Source organism: Pristiophorus japonicus, chromosome 4 (assembly GCF_044704955.1).
Source record: "Pristiophorus japonicus isolate sPriJap1 chromosome 4, sPriJap1.hap1, whole genome shotgun sequence".
In the NCBI taxonomy this organism is placed as follows: domain Eukaryota; kingdom Metazoa; phylum Chordata; class Chondrichthyes; family Pristiophoridae; genus Pristiophorus; species Pristiophorus japonicus.
In genome coordinates, this window is record NC_091980.1 from 137290960 (window position 1) to 137309684 (window position 18725).

The 18725-nt window shown below is 45.6% G+C and overlaps 1 protein-coding gene across 2 annotated transcripts in view; it reads right to left on the minus strand.

The window, feature by feature from the left end:
* Positions 1–18725, minus strand: part of LOC139263068 (serine/threonine-protein phosphatase 2A 55 kDa regulatory subunit B beta isoform) — a 529859-nt gene that overhangs the window by 106678 nt on the left and 404456 nt on the right. For both annotated transcript variants that reach the window (XM_070878606.1, XM_070878607.1), the window contains one exon: positions 2363–2460. In XM_070878606.1, coding sequence (XP_070734707.1) covers positions 2363–2460 — 98 coding nt within the window. The remainder of the gene's footprint in view (positions 1–2362; positions 2461–18725) is intronic.

Sequence of the window (18725 nt, forward strand, 5' to 3'; positions counted from 1 at the left end):
TATGCAGGTCTTCATACTTACCACTGCTAGCAGGGCTGCACGAACAAGTTTGACCTGTCGCTATTCTGGGCGTGACGTACGGGTCCTGAGAGAGCCGAAAGTACGACGCTAATGCAATCTGTGGCATTGCACATTAGCGCACCTCTCCCTAGCGGTATGTAGAAGCGCCACCGCAAAGAGGTCACCGAGGATCTCGCTGACCGGGTTTTCGCCACGGAGGGTCAAATCGCGGCAAAAACCCCGTCGCAAAGTCGGCAAAAATCTAGGCCCATGTGTTTGCGAGCTCCAAATTCTAACTACCCTCTGGGTAAAGAAGGTACTCCTGAATTACTTATTGCAGTTACTAGTGACCATTTTGTATTTCTGGCCCCTAGTTTTGGCCTGCCCCACAACAACTTCTCTACGTCTACCCTATTACATAGAAAATAGGTGCAGGAGCAGGCCATTCAGCCCTTCTAGCCTGCACCGCCATTCAATGAGTTCATGGCTGAACATGAAACTTCTGTACTCCCTTCCTGCTTTCTCGCCATACCCCTTGATCCCCCGAGTAGTATGGACTTCATCTAACTTCTTTTGAATATATTTAGTGAATTGGCCTCAACTACTTTCTGTGGTAGAGAATTCCACAGGTTCACCACTCTCTGGGTGAAGAAGTTTCTCCTCATCTCGGTCCTAAATGGCTTACCCCTTATCCTTAGACTGTGACCTCTGGTTCTGGACTTCCCCAACATTGGGAACATTCTTCCTGCATCTAACCTATTGAACACCTTCATAATTTTGAAGACATCTATTAGGTCATCCCTCAGCCTTCCCTTTTCTTGAGAAAAGAAGCCCAGCCTGTTCAAACTTTCCTGATAAGTATAACCTTTCAATGTTAGTAGAACTTTTAAACTTGGATAGGGCTCCGTAAACAGTGATCACTTTCAGAGGAGTGGTAAAGAGTTAAAGAGTAGGATTGTTAATACTCCATATACACGCGTATATAAATGGTCAATTTGTATTTTATATTTTACCTTTACACCATGCAAGCATTCCGTGGTAGGTCTGGGGTAAGGGTGGGCATTTCCTCAGAGGGCAGAAAAAATTATTTTTTTCCCCTCCTCATTTCCTTTCCTCCCTTTCCAAAGGCGCTGGCTCGTACTGGGATACAGTTCCGCAGGAGCCATGGTAGTTCCCTGTGGCCTCGCCCAAACGACCGTTCATTGGGGAGATTTTTCCACTGGGCGGAAAACTGCCAGTCGCAGATCGGGTGCCCATTTCACACCCCGCCCAACTTTTCTGGCCGGCGGACCGAATGCAAATGACACCCACTGGGAAGCGAACCTACATGGTGAGTGCTGGCTAACTATCCCTCAGCCTAGCCCAATCTTGTTCCATCTGACATACTTCAACGACTGGAGTGAGAATGCTTGCTAAATTTGTACCCTCACTCTCGCCCGGGAGATGCTCAGGCCAATCCGAGAGTCCTTACTGCAGGCCAGGCTGAAATCCAGTAACTCAGCACATGCCCAGGCAACAGACTGGGCGCCTGCTTGATCTGTATGATTCAGTACCACACTAAATCAACTGGCAAGTGAACTAGTCCAATCTAAGTCAATTGTTATGGACTGGTTATAAAACAAAGAAAAAAGAACTTGCAATAAATTCTAACTCCTTTTACAACCTCAGGATGTACCAAAGCGCTTTATAGCTAATTAAGTACTTTTTGAAGTGTAGTCACTGTTGCAATGCGAGAAACGCGCAGCCAAATTGCCCAGAGCAAGGTCCCACAAACAGCAATGCGATAAATGACCAGATAATCTGTTGTTAGGTATTATTGGCCAGAACACCGGGGCCACTACCCTGTTCTTATTCAAAATAGTACAATGAGATCTTTTACGTCCTCCTACAAGGGCAGAAAGGCCTCAGTTTAATGTCTCATCCGAAATGCGGCATCTCCGACAGTGCAGCACTCTCTCAGTACTGCGCTGAGAGTTAACCTAGATTTACTGTTCAAGTCCCTGAAGCGGAACTTGAGCACACATCCTTCTGACCCAGTTTACACCATGGTTTCCTAGACCCGCTCTCGTTGCATGGAGACTGAAATGGCAAAAACCATACAAGTGGCAATCATTTCCATGCAGTATGAAGGAAAAGGCAAGCACAGTTTGACAGCTGGAACAGATCTGTCAGTATTGCAAAGATATTAAGATGCAGCCTCATAAAAGCCTGAGGAAAAAAGCTAGCTCGTAAGATATGGGAATACATTTTCTAAATCACTCCTTGGGAAGCTTTAAAGCTCGCTAACCATGCAGCTTGTGAATCAGCAGGACCCTGCTTAATAGGAACAAAACAGGCATGCTAGCTTTTCAGTGTAACTCACCTCCTGCTCTCTCTGAAATATTACAACTCGACCCCCCTTGTCCCCTGTCGCTAGCAATTCTCCTGTATTGTTGAATTCTACTGTAGAAATTATGTCAGCTGGAAAACAAAAGCAAGAGAGACAAAATGTAAGTTAAGGAATTTGTTTGCATTATAACAAATAGACTAGTCCCACCTCCCCCTTCTCCACAAACGTCAGGTCTAGCTCATTCCCTCGCTGCTCCACGCAGTGTCTCCTCACACCAGGCTGCTCTCCTTTACACCTCCCAGCAGCTGGCCGTTCAGAAAGGACCCCGGTGAGCCAAGCAGGTGCGAGGTGCCGGGAAGCTCTATGAAGAGGAGTAGGGATGAGAACCTACACCACATCGGCAGGGGGGAAAAAAAAGGTCCAACCCAGTGTTGGTTTCACCTCTTGATTTAAAACTTTAAATTTTAGTCTTCAGGGGAAACTGGACTCCACCTTCCAGCCGATTCCCAGCCGCCCGGCTCTTTGGGACGGTAAAGCAGCTACATTAATGGAAGGTGCTGTCGCGAGACTTCTGCAGTGATTTTTATCGATGACGATTTTCATCGACAAATCCGATCCGTGAGTATTGTTGCAGGATGCAGCTCACTGAGTCAGTTTCTGATACTTCTTGCCATTTTCACGGTTTAATTCCCACCTTTACTTCTGCGTCGAAAAGCTGCAATTTTGCTCCACTCTTAGCGACTGCGGTTTTCCAATTAGGAACATCTGAACAAGAGTAGGCCATTCAGCCCCTCGATTCTGCCTTTCAATTAACTCACGGCTGATCTGTATTTTAACTCCACCTGTCCGCTCTTGGTTCCGTAACCCTTAATATCCTTTATCTAACAGAAATCTCTCGATCTCAGTTTTGACATTTTCAATTGAACCTGAGCCTCAACAGCTTTTTGAGTAAGAATTCCAGATTTCCACTACTCCTTCAAATCATCTTAAACCCCCTCAATTAGATCACCCCTGAATCTTTTATACTCAACAGTCCATGTTGCACCTCCTCCATTATATCATGCTGCCTCAGCTAGGTATAGAAGGTACAGCCAGACCTACGAGCAGTCCTTTGGGATGCACGAGGTAAAGGCCCCACCCAGCAGGATATCCTGGCCTAATCTGCCTTCTCCTCTCGGGCCGCCATTTTGAGCCCATTCCTTAACTGGATGTGGGAGAGGCAGCATTCAAAAAATGATACTTACACGTGTGAAATGCATTGAACACTAATTTTTTTCTAAAAAAAAGTTACTGTTGCTAATCAGACCCGAGAGCTTTTCTGTCCCACTTGTCGATTATCAAAAATTGCTGAGCAACCAGGCTCCGAAACCCAGAATGCCTGGTTCAAAACCTGAGCGAGTGTTACTGCCTTTCTACCCATGGGACAGGGGAAGATGCTGCAGCCTTGGGTTAACAAACCCCACAGGCCGGCTGGAGGTAACGGAACAGCATGGGCGGCGCGCCATGACCGCTCGCTCTGTGCCGCCCTGGAACCTTTCGTCCGGCAGTCACGTTCTATAAATCAAGGCCCGTGCCAGGGCAGCGGCAGCGCAGCGCTCCAATTCCCATTGGCAACCTCTCCCCTGAAGCGTGTTTTAAAGGAGCATCACAGTATGTGGTAACAAGATGAGCTCTGCAGCAGTCCCCCCACAGGTTACAAGAGCATGCACAAATTCAGACAGACTCAATGGCTCGTAAAATGGCCAGCCAGTTATCTTAAGCAACCAATTACATCCTCATCCATGATATCTGGAAAAGCAGCAGGCCGTCAAAGTCTGAATAATTCAGTACATTAAATCATTCCCATTCATGAGCAGCAACTTCAGTCTCCAACGGATCCGAACTTTTTTCTCCTCTTCCCTATAATCTGTAAATACAGGTAATCCATTCTACATAACATTGCTTCACCCTACATCTTCCCTGTACTGAAATCAAGATTCACCCTCCTCTAATTTGATTCAGTTTGTCTCCAGGATCGCTCTCTGTTTTCCTTTCCTCTAATAACCATCAGGCTTTTAAAACCCAAGCCCGGGATTAACCCATCACACTTCTTGATTTATCTAATTTTCTCCTATGGCGTCTTAGCCCTTCGCCTTGGTTCCACAGCTATAACAAAATAAACCCCCCCAACCACTGTGCTTCCCATATACCTACTGCAAGTCTTACCCGCACAGCTTGACTGAAGGGCTACAACACATTTACCGAAACGCATTCTGCTCACAAGAGTTATGAAGCAACAAAATTATTGCTGCAATTCAGTCACCAGAAAAACGTCACAGTAAACAGAACTGCGACGGTTACTGCAGAGCCGTGTGTGGGTGTTTGTTTCTTCTGAATATTAATAGAATGTGTGTGTTTTATTATTCATCTCCTCTCTTGCCATCTGGGCCATTCACAGCTTGTCTAATCGATGTGCTACCAAAGAAAGAAAACTCGTTTTTGGTCGCCCAGTTGGTGGCTTATTTGTTAAAATTCAGTGTCCAGTGCAGAACTGGCCAGATCTGGAAGGTTTTTGCCAACCTACCCATCAGAGACCAGTCTGTCCATGAAAGCATTGGGAAGAATGAACACCGCACAGTCCTTGTGAAGACAAAGTGCCATCTTCACAGTGAGGGCACCTTCCATCATGTTCTGTGGCACTACCGCTGTGCTAAATGGGACAGACTAAGGGCAGAGCAAGTAGCCCCAAAGTGACTGTGAACTCACAACAGCAGATTGTGTACACCACCACAATCTACAATGCCATGGCCCAACGCATCTCTCACCTCTCAATCGCCAACTCAGATTCAATGGGGAATATAGAGGGCATGCTATGCTCAGCACCAGGCATACTTCAGAATGTGACACCAACCTAACAAAGCAATAACACAGGGCTACCTGCATGTTAAACACAAAACACAGCAAGGTATAGCTACATGTGATCACAACCAAATATGCTGTCACATCTAGTCGAGAATTGTGGTGGAAACCAAGCAACTAATCAGACGAGGAGTCTTTAATGTACATCCACATCCTCAACCACTGCCAAGCCCAACACGAGGCTGAACTGTTTTCAAGCATCTTCAGCCAAAAGTACTGTGGGCAATCAGACTTGGTTTCTTCCACAGTCCTCACCATCATAGATGCCACTGCCCAGTCAATTTGGCTCACTCCCATAAGACATTAAGTAGTTGAGTGCACTGGATACAGTGAAAGCTATGGAACCAGACAACATCCTGGACATAGTGCTGAAGACGTATGCACCAGAACTATTCAGACATATTCCAGTACCTGTAATACCAGCATCAACCAGGCAGCATTGAAGATTTTCCTAGCCACAAAAATACAGGATAAACCTAACCTGGTCAATTACAACCCATCAGCTTTCTCCCAATCATCAGCAAAATGATGGAAGGAGCCATCAATAGTACAATCAAACAACACTTACTCAACAATAACCTGCCCACTGATGCCTGCTGCTCAGTTCGTGTTCCACCAGAACCACTCGGCTTCAGACCTCCTCACAGTCTTGATACTAACGTGGACACAAGAGTGAATACTGGAGGAGAGCAGAGAGTAATAGCCCTCAACATCAAGGCAGCATTCGACCGCACATAGCGCTAAAAAACTAGCAAAGCTGAGGTCAAGGTGGGTCATGGGAAACATTCTCTAGTGGCTGGAGTTATACCTGGCACAACGGGAGATGGTCGTGGATGTTGCAGACCAATCATCGCAGCTTTCGGAGCTCCGCATGGCAGTGTCTTCAGCTGCTTCATCAATGCCTTCAATGACTTTCTCTCCATGATAAGTTCAAGAGCGAGGCCGTTTACTGCCAATTCTGCAGTGTACAGCTGCATTCTCGACTCGTCCGCGAATGGAGCAGCCCTTGCCAGCCTACAGCAGGATTGGGCCCACATCCAGGCTTGGTTGACAGGTGGCAGTCATGCCACACAAGTGCCAAGTGATCACCGTATTGGATTAAAAATAAGGCCCAATCACCGGCTGATGAGAATCAATAGCACCGCCATCATCGAGCACCCCCACCATCGACATCCTGTGGGTCACAGTGACCACAGCTTAAGTGGAAGAGATACTAGAGCAAGGCAGAGTAGTTCACCTCCTGACCTCAAAGTTCTCACCATCTACAAGGCCCAAGTCAGGAGTGTAATGAAACACTAACCTGGATGGGAGGAGCTGCAACAACATTCACACTCAACGCTATCCAGCACACCACAGTCTGTTTGGCCAGCAACCCTGTCACTGGACTCAATATTCACCAGCAGTTCACTGTGGCCGCAGCATGTGCTATCTGCGGGAGGGACTGCAGCAACTTGCCAAGCTTACTTCACTGGCATCTCCTTCCACTGCAAGCGCTACTGGCAAGAGCATGGGATCACCATCAACTCAGATTAAAAAAATAATAATCCAGCATTATATGTGACGTATTGGCCGGCGGCCTGCTTACTTGGGCCTGAAAGGAGCTGCACACCTTTGGAATTCTTTTGACACTGAAGTGGGAGGAGCAGCCCATGGAACAATAGACAAAACTGGGCTTCATTATTTGTATTGTGTATTAAGCAAAAACAAATTACAAGATCCATGAAAACTTTCTTACAAGATCCATGAAAACTTTCTACAATGTGCAACATAAAAGGAGAGGGTGCAAAAAATATTTACAAGGATGATACCAGAAATGCGAGGATATTTATCAGGAAAGGATGAACAGACTGAGGGTTGACCTAGCAGAGGTCTTTAAAATCATAAAAGGTTTTGATTGAATAGACAGAGTATTTCCACGTGTCTGCGCTCCTCTAATTCTGCCCTCGAGCATCCCTGATTATAATCGCTCAATCATTGGTGGCCGTGCCTTCTGTTGCCTAGGTCCCAAGCTCTGGAATTGCCTGGCTAAATCTACCTTTCCTCCTTCAAGACGCTCCTTAAAACCTAGCTCTTTGACCAAGCTTTTGGTCACCTGGCCTAATTTCTTCTTATGTGGCTCGATGTCAAATTTTTTGTCTCATAATACTCCTGTGAAGCACCTTGAGACATTTTACTGTTAAAGGCGCTATATAAATACAATTGTTGCTATTGTGGGGACGAGCAAAACTAGAGGCCATCAATATAAGATAATCACCAAGAAATCAACTAGGGAATTGAGAAGAAACGTCTTTATTCAGAGTGGTGAGATGGACGTTCTTGCTATTGAGGGAGTGCAGTGAAGGTTCACCAGACTGATTCCCGGAATGGCAGAACTGACATATGAGGAGAGACTGGATCAACTGGGCTTGTATCCACTGGAGTTTAGAAGAATGAGAGGGGATCTCATAGAAACATATAAAATTCTGACGGGATTGGACAAGTTAGATGCAGGAAGAATGTTCCCGATGTTGGGGAAGTCCAGAACCAGTGGTCACAGTCTAAAGATAAGGGTTAAGCCATTTAGGACCGAGATGAGGAGTAACTTCTTCACTCAGAGATTGGTTAACCTGTGGAATTCTCTACCGCAGAAAGTTGTTGAGGCCAGTTCGTTAGATATGGCCTTTACGGCCAAAGGGATCAAGGGAGAGAAAGCAGGAAAGGGGTACTGAAGTTGAATGATCAGCCATGATCTTATTGAATGGTGGTGCAGGCTCAAAGGGCCGAATGGCCTGCTCTTGCATCTAGTTTCTATGTTTCTAAATGGACAGGGAGTAGTTGAGGCAAATAGTATAGATGCATTTAAAGCTAGTTAAGCACATGAGGGAGAAGTGAATAGAGGGTTACACCAATATAGAGTTAGATGAGGAAAGACAGGAGCAGGCTCGAGTGGAGCATGAACACCGAATGGCCTGTTTCTGTGTTGTATATCCTATGAAATCATGTGTATTCAATTGATCTGAGACCAATTTCACCTAACTGTTTCCGGGGTTTTCTGAAAGTCTTCAGTTTCATTATTTATCAGTGTTGACTTTTCTCTCTAACAGTGCAATTGATGGGCCTGTAACCTGGAGTCAAATGCTCAGGTTAATAGGATAAAAGTCTCATTTCTCTGTTGCCTGTAAAGGTCATACATCTGACGAGTTTGGGTTGATTCAATATTCCGCCCATAGTGTCGGCCATGGCTTGATGGTAACACTCTCGCCTGAGTCAGAAGGGTTCACTGCACAGACTTGAGCACATAATCTAGGCTGACACTCCAGCGCAGTGCTGAGGGACTGTTGCACTGTCGGAGGTGCCATCTTTCGGATGAGACCTTAAACCGAGCCCCGATTGTTGGCTCAAGAGGATGTAAAATATCCCATGGCACTATTTCGAAGAAGAGCAGGGGAGTTCTCCCCGGTGTCCTGGTCAATATTTATCCCTCAAACAACATCACGAAATAGATTACAAAAGCAAAATACTGCAGATGCTGGAAATCTGAAATAAACACAGAAAATGCTGGAAATACTCAGCAGATCAGGAATGCATCTGTGGAGGGAGAAGCAGCATTTAACGTTTCAGGTTGATGACCTGGATTTTATGCTCCAGTCTCTGAAATGCGACTTGAACCCACAACCTACTCAGAGGCGAGAGTGCCACCCACTGAGTCCAGGCTGACGCACAAAATGTAAAATTGGCTCAATGTTGGGGCAGACTGGAGGTAGCTTTGCACAACATGGTGCACTGAATTAGGACCATGCTGATACTGACTCCTGCTCTGGGAGATGCTGACATGGAGTTCGCAAACTGACTGAAGGAAGTGCTTGGCAGTGGCATCCCTCAATGTGATAAGCGCAGAAAATGTTTACAAACCAACTACAATAATTGCCGGGCTATTCTTAATTGGCCTAATTGTCAACTACAGGAGCTCAAGTATGGGGGAGGGGGCAGTACAGAGAGAGAGAGAGAGAGAGAGATATGGGGGTTCAATTCCCCTTGCCTCCTCTTATGGCCAAGACAATGCGACAGACATTCTTCATGTATCACATTTAATGACATAAGAAATTGTCCTTCATTGGAAAGATATTCCATTTTTCTCACTTTCACTGTCAGCTGATGTTGCAAGGATATTGCAGTGCAGCTATCTCTGACCTTAGCCACACTGAACAATTCAATTTGGTTCAATGATTTTTTTTTTATTTGTTCAATACTTATACTGCTAAAAGATTTTAATAAAAAATTCATGGAGAGCTGTTCTCCCTCAGGATTCCAGTGTTTAAATATCTCCAACCAAAACAAAAAAACGTTGCTTTTTTTTAAGCTCACTCTTAAAGGATATACCTTTGTCTGCGCTCTGCAGATTCAAGGCTCTGGTTGCTATGGCAACACATTATAGTGCTTAGTGTTTTTTTGTGTAAGAGATAGTCTAAGCACCAGCACCCATTCATTTTTAAGAGTCGGGAGCAACACTGAGATCCCTTTTTCCTAAATGTTTCCCCCCACCCCCTTCCCTCTCACTCTTGCTGTGGGACAATTCCATGGAAGTTGCTCTCACCCAGAGTTGTCAGTCTCTGTACCTGAGCTTAGATCGTGACTGCTGGCATGCTATTTGACTATGGGGAGCATCACATGAAGCCTGACATGCAGTTGCCAGCAGAAGTCAGTGAATAGCGATCAAGAGCGGGATCGAGAGCTGATTTCTCGCTCGCTGGCCCTTTGCTGAAGACCAGGATTGAACAGATGTGACACAAATGCTGCTTCCAAAAGCAAATGCATTTGCCATCTTCCCAAAATGATGAACTCGAAGCAAGCAGCCTGATTCTTTAATGATTTTGTGGCAAAATAATGAAGCCTAGATATTTCTCAGAGGTGAAGTAAAACATGCACTTAATGGTTGAAACTCTCTGATCAGGTTTCCGCCCCTATAATAGCACTGGAACAATCCCAATCAGAGTCACAAATGACATCCTGTGTGACTGGTGCATTTTCCCTCCACATCCTCCTCCTGAAACCCCTCTGCTCCATTGTCCAGCTCACTGACTGCCCTTACTTGGCTCCACTCTTACCGATGCAATTGTAGCCGGAGCTTCTCCAGTTTCTCCTCCAGGCCCTGTACTGTTATGTCTGGAGAACCCGGAGAATCGATGCTTGGCCCTTTCCTCTTCCTCAATTGCATAACGTCCCCTGATGACATCATGCAAAGACATGGTGTCAGGTTGCACATGTACGCTGATGGCAACCAGCTCGAACTCACCACCACCACCACCTCACTGCCTCTGCGTTGTCAGATTGCTTGACTGACATTTAGTCCGGTTAAACATTGGGAAAAGCAAAGCCATCGTTTTTGGCCCCTACCATAGAACTCCATCCCTCTCCCTGGTCGCTGTTAAATTGAACCAGACTGTTGGCAACCTCAGCGTTGTATTCCTCCCTGAGCTGACCTTCCGACCCCATCAAGGACCACCTACTTCCACCTCCATAACATCACTCTCCTCTGCCTCAGTCTATCTGCTGCTGAAACCTTCCTCCATGCCTTTGTCACTTCCAAACTTGATTAGTCCAATGTTGTCCTGGCTGGGCTTCCATCCTTTACCATCTATAACTTTCAGCTAATCAAAGACTCTGGTTCCTGTATCCTATCCCTCACTAATCATCCCTGTCCTTGTTGACCTGCACTGCCTTCTGGTCTTCCAATAACTCCAATTTAAAATTCTCATCTTCCACGCTTCACTCCTTCCTATCTCTGTGCCCTTCTTAGTCCGAAACTCTCCCTAAAACTCTCTGTTCTTCCAACTCTGGCCTCAAGTGAGACTTGAGCCCATAGGTTTCACTGCAAGACTAAAATCATACAGCACAGAAGGAGGCAATCCAGCCCATTGTGCCTGTTCCGGCTCTCTGGAAAAAGCTACCACTTGTCCCATTCCCCTGCTCCTACCCCATAGCCCAGCAAATGTTTATTTTTCAACTATATATCCAATTCCCTTTGAAAGTTACTATTGAATCTGCTTCCACTGCCCTTTCAAGGCAGTGCATTGCAAATCATAATAACGCTCATGTAAAAAAGTCATCTCCCTTTGGTTCCTTTACCAATTATCTTAAATCTTATTTACTCTATCAAAAGCCCTCAAAACTAAAAATTGGCACTTAAAAAAAAGTCAACGTATTTTTTGAAGTAAACTTAAAAAATATATAAAATGGAGTACTTTAAACAAAAAGAACTGACTGAACCTTTAAAATATATTTCAAAATTAAAACTTGATTGAAGAGTTAAGAAGCATTAACTGGCCCTTCTGCTGGCTCAGGTTATAACTGTGTCACTTGGGATGATACCAAGTCACATAGGCCAGTACGGTGCCAGTTTGATCCCTGGTGTGTGCTGAGTTAGCTGATTTCAGCCAGGGCTGTACTGGGACCCTACATTTAGCCTCGGTGATGTTGGGTTAAGGAGGGCACACATCAGCCTTGGCTCCCACTCCCCATTTCCACTCACTGACCCCTGCTGGTAAATCTGCACGGGTGATCAGCAGGCAAAGACAGTTGCTTCTAACGCCCTAACAGCTTGCCGTCACTCAATGTCTAGGATCACAGGTGAAGAATGGTCACAGAGGCCAGGTACCAGAGGGCTGCCAGCACCCGTACGCTTCTCAAGGCTCGAGGAGAGGAGAGATGGGGAGATTTCCCAGAACAATTTAAATGGAAATAGGTTTATAACTGAACTCGGAGGTCTGGCGCATGCAGAAAAGCCACGTGGCTGCGATCTAAGATTTTGTCAAAATGAACGCAAAGACAAACTCCCATTTTGGGTCCGGACTGTCCCCATTTTGAACAGTCAGTCACAAAATGTAAACCAGACACCAGAATTCTGTCCCTCGGTTACTGCTGTGCATTAAAATGGAGGTATTTATTATTAAGGGTTTCAAGCAATTGTCATCGCTAGGAAAGAAGCCTCTGATTGCTTATTGCCCCCTCTCTCTACCCCCCCCTCATTGCCTTGTCCCCTGGCCAGCTTTAGACTCAATAAAATAACGCCAGACCGATGGCCGTTGATGAACACTTTTTCCCCCAGTGTAAAAGCAACACGTTCTTTTTTTACATTCTAAATGTTACAATTGCCAATACTTAGTGTCATGAGAACAATTATAGCCACCTTGTATATGGATTGCAACATGTATACAGCACATTCTCCTAATCCTTCAACAACTCATTAGGTTTGGAATTAATGACGAGCTGAGAAGAGAACAGGCTGCGAACAGACAGCCGAGCCATTAAAGAGAAGCAGCCCCACCTGGAGCCCAAGAGCAGTCTTCAAGCCGATTGGTGGGGGGAGGGGGCAACTTCTCCCGACTGCCGTGAACAATCATTTCTAATTTTAGAGAGAATTAACAGCTGGTTTACAGTGTCTCATAAACGAGAGTTATCACACCTTGCAGGAGAAAGCAATCAGAGGTCCTGACAGATTTATCATGGAGATTTGGAATGAGGGGACATCTGTTTTTGGAAGCTGGACGTCAGCGTCAACAAACTGCGACTGGCTTTGCATTCAGAGTGACGGGAAATTATCAGCCTCAATCAAGTGACATTTCCTGGTGACACGTGTTTAATTGTTATAATTTGAAATCTGGCAAAATGGATTTGTGAAGCAAATCAATCAACGCCCTCAGGTTCCAGACCTCGGACTCACAGATTATAGTGCACACAGCCGTCAGGCGGTATCCAACACTGCATCTACAGCAGGCCCATGATCCTGAGCCCACCAACACATTCTCAAAGGCAATGAGGCATGGGCAATCAATGCCTGCCTCACCAGAGACGCCCCACAACCCGAGATTAAATGTAAAAATAGAAGGTGCAGGTTCTTATGGCAATTGATAGTTGTTACAAACTGCGCTGCCCGAAAGGGTGGTGAAAGCTGATTCAATAATAACTTTCAAAGGGGAACTGGATCAATATTTGAATGGGAAAAATCTGGAGGGCGATCGGGAAGGAGCGGTGGGGTGGGATTAATTGGATAGCTTTTTCAAAGAGTCGGCACAGGCACGATGGGCTGAATGGCCTCCTTCTCTACTGCATCGTTCTATGATTCTATGTGATTCCATATCCTGTAAGTTTGAGCACTTGACCAGTGACAGTGCTGGGTGCCTGAAATTCACTTGAGTGAAAAGCAAATACTAAAAGTATAATTGTTACACTTTGTAAATATTTTATATGTCATCGTAATAGATTATAAAAACTTGGACCGAAGCCTCTAAAATTGATGAATGTATAAACACGAAAAGAAACAGATCTGCATTTATATAGCCCTTTTCAGGATGTCCCAAAGTGCTTTGCAGTCAATGAAGTACTTAAAAAAAATAATGTAATGTAGGACACATGACAGCCAATTTGTGCACAGTAAGGTCCCACAAACAGCAATGTTATAAATGACCAGATAATCTGTTTTAATGATATTGGTTGAAGAATAAATATTGGTCAGGACATCGGGGATAACGCTGCTGCTTCGAAATATTGCCATGGAATCTTTTACATCCGAGAGGGTCGACAGAGCCTTGATTTAACGTCTCATCTGAAAGACAGCACTTCCAACAGTGGGACTTAAACCCACAACCTTCTGACTCAGTGGCGAGAATGTTACCTACTGAGCCACATCTGGCATCCAAGAGATGTTGCTGAGCAGTAAGGAGAGACTATGCACACCTCAAATCACCAGTAACCCTTGGCGGAATAAGAGCAGTTTACATAAAATGAGCTAATGATGGGGCATCGTGATAACTGCCTTCCAATTATTTCTTGACAAACAAAATGACCCCGACTGCCCCCCCAAACATGAATTGTGCAGAGTGATCAGCACCAAACTACCGCAAGGTGGAATAATAAAAGTTAACTGTCTTACTCCTAGTTTCCTCAACTTTTTTATGTTTTAAATCTGTCGGTCACAGAGAGTCTGGAGGCAAATATAATGTGCGGCATCACCCCTCCATCTCCACTACCCCAAGAGTCAGTTCTGTACCAGTGACTGTAACTGTGAAATGCTGCTCAGACTTCATCGGCAACTGGCTCTATTCATGAGATCATTGAAGCGGATATTTATGATGTTCCAATTGGACGAGTGGATTCTGTATAAAATGCCCATTCCCAGATGGGATTCGGCTATTTGTCAATACTAACAGAATATCATTTCTTCATTCTGATTGTGGAAACAGCAGATGGTATGGGAGAGCAGTGTACTAGGCGATATGCTGAGCTTACTTCAACTTGACTGGGTTGATAGGATTGAGCTACGAACAGGTTTCAAATCAGCTTAGTTATAGAATGATAGAATCTTTCAGAATAGAATGAGGCCATTAAGCCCATCGTGCCTGTGCCGATTCTTTGAGAGAGCCCCCCTGCTCTTTGCCCATAGCCCTGCAAATGTTTACTTTTGAAGTATATCTCCAATTCCCCTTTGAAAGTTACTATTGAATCTGCCTCCACCACCCTTTTAGGCAGTGCGTTCCAGATCCTAACAACATGCTGCGTAAAAAACATTTCTCCTCATCTCCCCTATTGTTCTTTTGTCAATGATCTTAAATCTGTTTTCTCTGGTTACCGAGCCTCCTGCCATTGGAAACACTTTCACCCTATGTACTTTATCAAATCCCCTCATAATTTTGAACACCTCAAATAAATTTCCCCTTAACCACCTTCTGCTCTAACGAGAACAACCTCAGCTTCTCTAGTCTCCCCACATAACTGAAGTCCCTCATCCCTAGTAGCCATCTGGCAAATCTCCTCTGCATCTTTTTTAATCTAGATTTCTCTATTCGAGGGAGGCCAACCTCCCTCCTTTTGGGGCCTGTTGATTGCAAGAAGCACGCCGTCAGCTTTGGTTTGGAGCTCAGTAGGTTGCAGTCAGCAAGAACTGAGTGAACTGAAATTCTGCAGCCAGCCAGGTTTGCTCAGCTGAGACGTGCGATGGACCTGCAGAAAGAGCGAAGCAGCTGCCAGCTAAACCATCATACAGTTACCGTAGAAACACGCCATTGCCCTTGTGGCTGCAGACCATTTGCCAATGACTCCCCTGACCTAAGCAACAGCACCTCATCTTTCTATTGGGCACTTTGCAACCTTCTGGCCTCAACATTAAGTTTAGCAACTTCAACTCTGAATCATCCATTTTCTCTCGGACATTCTGAAACCATTTACAGCTCCTCTGGACCATATTTTGTTTCCATGTTTGTCCAATTATCAGCTCCTTATGCCATGCACCCTCAACCCTTTTGTGATACAATCACTGCTGCCCTTCACCCTCTCACAGACCTCTCCCATTCGTTCATTGCCTCCCAACCCCCCACACGCCTGGTTTTCCCTGGCTCTGTATTTGCTTAAAAGCTATTCAGCGCCAGAATCAGCATCTGACAAAAGGTCATGGAGCTGAAACGTTAACTCTTTCTCTCTCCACAGCTGCTGCCTGACCTGCTGAGTGGTTACAGTATTTTCCGGTTTTATTTCAGATTTCCAGCCTCCGCTTTTACACATTATCACCCGCCGATTTTACACCATTCCACAGATACCGGCAGCTTTCTGGTAACTGGTACAAGTGGAAGTTAGTACGCTATTTGACTGCGGGGGGCATCGCCACCAATCCCCAACCTACCCTTGTGTGACCGCCACACACGCACTTTCAGCGGTAATCACTGAAGTGCAGGTGCCCTAGTCCAGGGCACTGAGGCCAATTGTAACACCCCATCCTAGCCGAGATCAGCTAACTCACTCAGAATGGTCACTGAACCCATGACCTTTCTGTCCGTTATGGTGCAGCACTTCAGCACTTCGTAGGATAGTCTTAACAGAACTGTGCGTAATTCGGAGATGCTTGCTGCAACAACTCATCCTGTAGTTTGCAAACTCATTTCCAGGGTCCCTTATTTTGATCGCAACCTGTGACCCCAAAGAATTGGGCATGTCAGCTGAAGTTAGAATGAGATTCAGCCATTACAGCCCCCATGGTAGAATACACTACCTGCCCAGGCTCACGCGTGAACAATGGCCACCTGGGGGAAGTCAGTACTTACAGAACGAGGGCAAGATGAGGAGGAAAGGGGAAAAATGACAGGTGCCTCAGGCAGGCCATAGTAAAGTGTGCATCTGCTCAAAATCAGACCAGCACTTGGCCTGCAATCGGGATCCAGATTCCAGCACACTCGGAGGTGCTGAGCAACAGGCCAGACATTTAAATGTAAATGTGATTTGTTTCCAGTCAGCTTTTGACAGACACCAGGGGTCAATCCCTTCTTTACGTTCAAATGTGCCGGATCCTGATAAGAGACATTCACCTCCCTTTATAAGGTGGGATGCGGGATATCATCATTCACGCCAGTCAGCCGTCGTAATTACATCTGCACACTCCGGTGCAGCCTGCCTCCGAGAAATTAGATAGCAGATACATTAAAGCTGAAACCAATTTATATACCGCAGCTACAATACTGTATTCAGCACTAAGCTTCGGTTTCAACAAAACACTTTCAGAAAGATTCAAAATTATTGATTCCTTCTTTTTATCTACAACTTTCCTGAAGGATAAAAACGTGGCAAGTTCCAACACAGCGTAGATTTGTAATCTGCTTCTCGCCGACCTATATTTGCTCCCTGTCCGGCTGCACCTCGAATTTAAAATTCCTTGTGTTCAAATTTCCCCATTGCCTCACCTTTCCCTACCTCTGTAACCTCCTCCAGCCCTACAACCTGCCAAGATCTCGGCACTCCTCCAATTCTGGCCTCTTGTGCATCCCCAATTTTCATCGTTCCACCATTGACGGCCGTGCCTTCAGCTGCCTGTGCCTTGAGCTCTAGAATTCCCTCCCTAAACATTCCCTCCTTTAAGACGCTCCTTAAAACTTATGACTTTCACCTGTCCTAATATCTCATGTGGCTCGGTGCCAAATTTAATCTGATAACGCTCGTGAAGTGCCATGTGATGCTTTTACCATGTTAAAGGCGCTATATAAATGCAATTTATTGTTCTCTCAGGAGCAGTGAAGAGCAAAAATGAAGAGGGACCCATTCCATTAGGTTTCCAAGCTCCACTGAACTGCTCCAGGATTTCCTGGGGCTATTCCTGCTGATATAACTGCAGGCCCAGTGTTCGTACTTAAATAAGGCGGTGACAGTTTCCAGTGTCCTGCCTCATTTTGCTGGGGGAATGCTGGTTGGTCGCTGTAGCGTTGGGGCACCTGAAGGAATCTGCAGCAAAGGTCTGCCACTCCTCCCCTCACTCGTCCCCCAGCCCCATCCTGGACTCCTGCGGACTGGAGAAACAATGGGGTACCCAGGGACATGCCAAAGACTTCTCGAGCAAGTGAAAATCGTCCTTCCCTTGATAATCTGAAGCACTCAGGGGCCTTTTGGTCGCCACTGTCCAGGAGACCTTGAAGTTGGCACGCAAGCAGAACAGCCAATCAAGTGACCCAGGCAGAAAGACCTGCAAGGCTGCGCTTGTCAGGCACCGAAATGCAGAAAACCTACCCACCAGCTTCAGAGAGGGGAAGAAAATGGAAGAGAGACACACCTACAAAAGAAAGACTTGCATTTCTATAACGCCTTTCAGAACCTCAGGACATCACAAAGCACGTTTCAGCCAATGAAATACTTTTGAAGTGTTGTTACTACTGCGATATAGGAAACACAGCAGCCAATCTATGCACAACAAGGTTCTACAAACAGCAATGAGATAATGACCAGATAATCTGTTATAGTGATGTCGGTTAAGGGACAAATATTGACCAGAACACCAGGGATAACTCCCCTGCTCTTCTTCAAAATAGTGCTATGGAATCTTTTGCACCCACATGAGGGCACTCCCTCAGTGCTGCACTGGAGTGTCAGCCGAGATTACCTTCTTAAGTTCCTGGAGTGGGAAATGAACCCACAACCTTCTGACTCAGAGTTGAGGGTGTTAACGCTGAGCCACAGCTGACACCTAAACATATAAAATTTACTCAGAGCGTGGGGCAAGCAGTTTCAAAAGATAGACATCTGCAATAAAAATATCCCCCAAAAATCCTTATTCCTAAAAATGAATCACGACAGAATACATTTGGAAAAACAGAATACTTGACTGAAAACATGCTGCTACTTCTAAATCTATTTGGTCCACGAGGTAATAAAATCCTAGTTCACTTACACCCTCCATCTGTCAGTTCGAGAATTGGGCTGGTGGAGCTGGGAAACCAGAGACATTGGCAACTAGGCCATCCCTGAGCATTTGTTCAAGCAGCCTGATAATAGCTATACAAGCCTCAGCCTAGCAACAGGTCATCTTCTCTTGGATACGGGCGACATATAACTCAGACAGCCACAGCAAGGGGAAGGAGAAGAGGCTTCATCAACAGAGTAATAAATACCCTCACAGAAGAAAAGCGTCCGAAATCCAGAAACCTCAGGACTGAGGCTGTTCCGGATTTTGGGTATTTCCGAAATCCGGAACGTCTTTCCGACGCCCCGA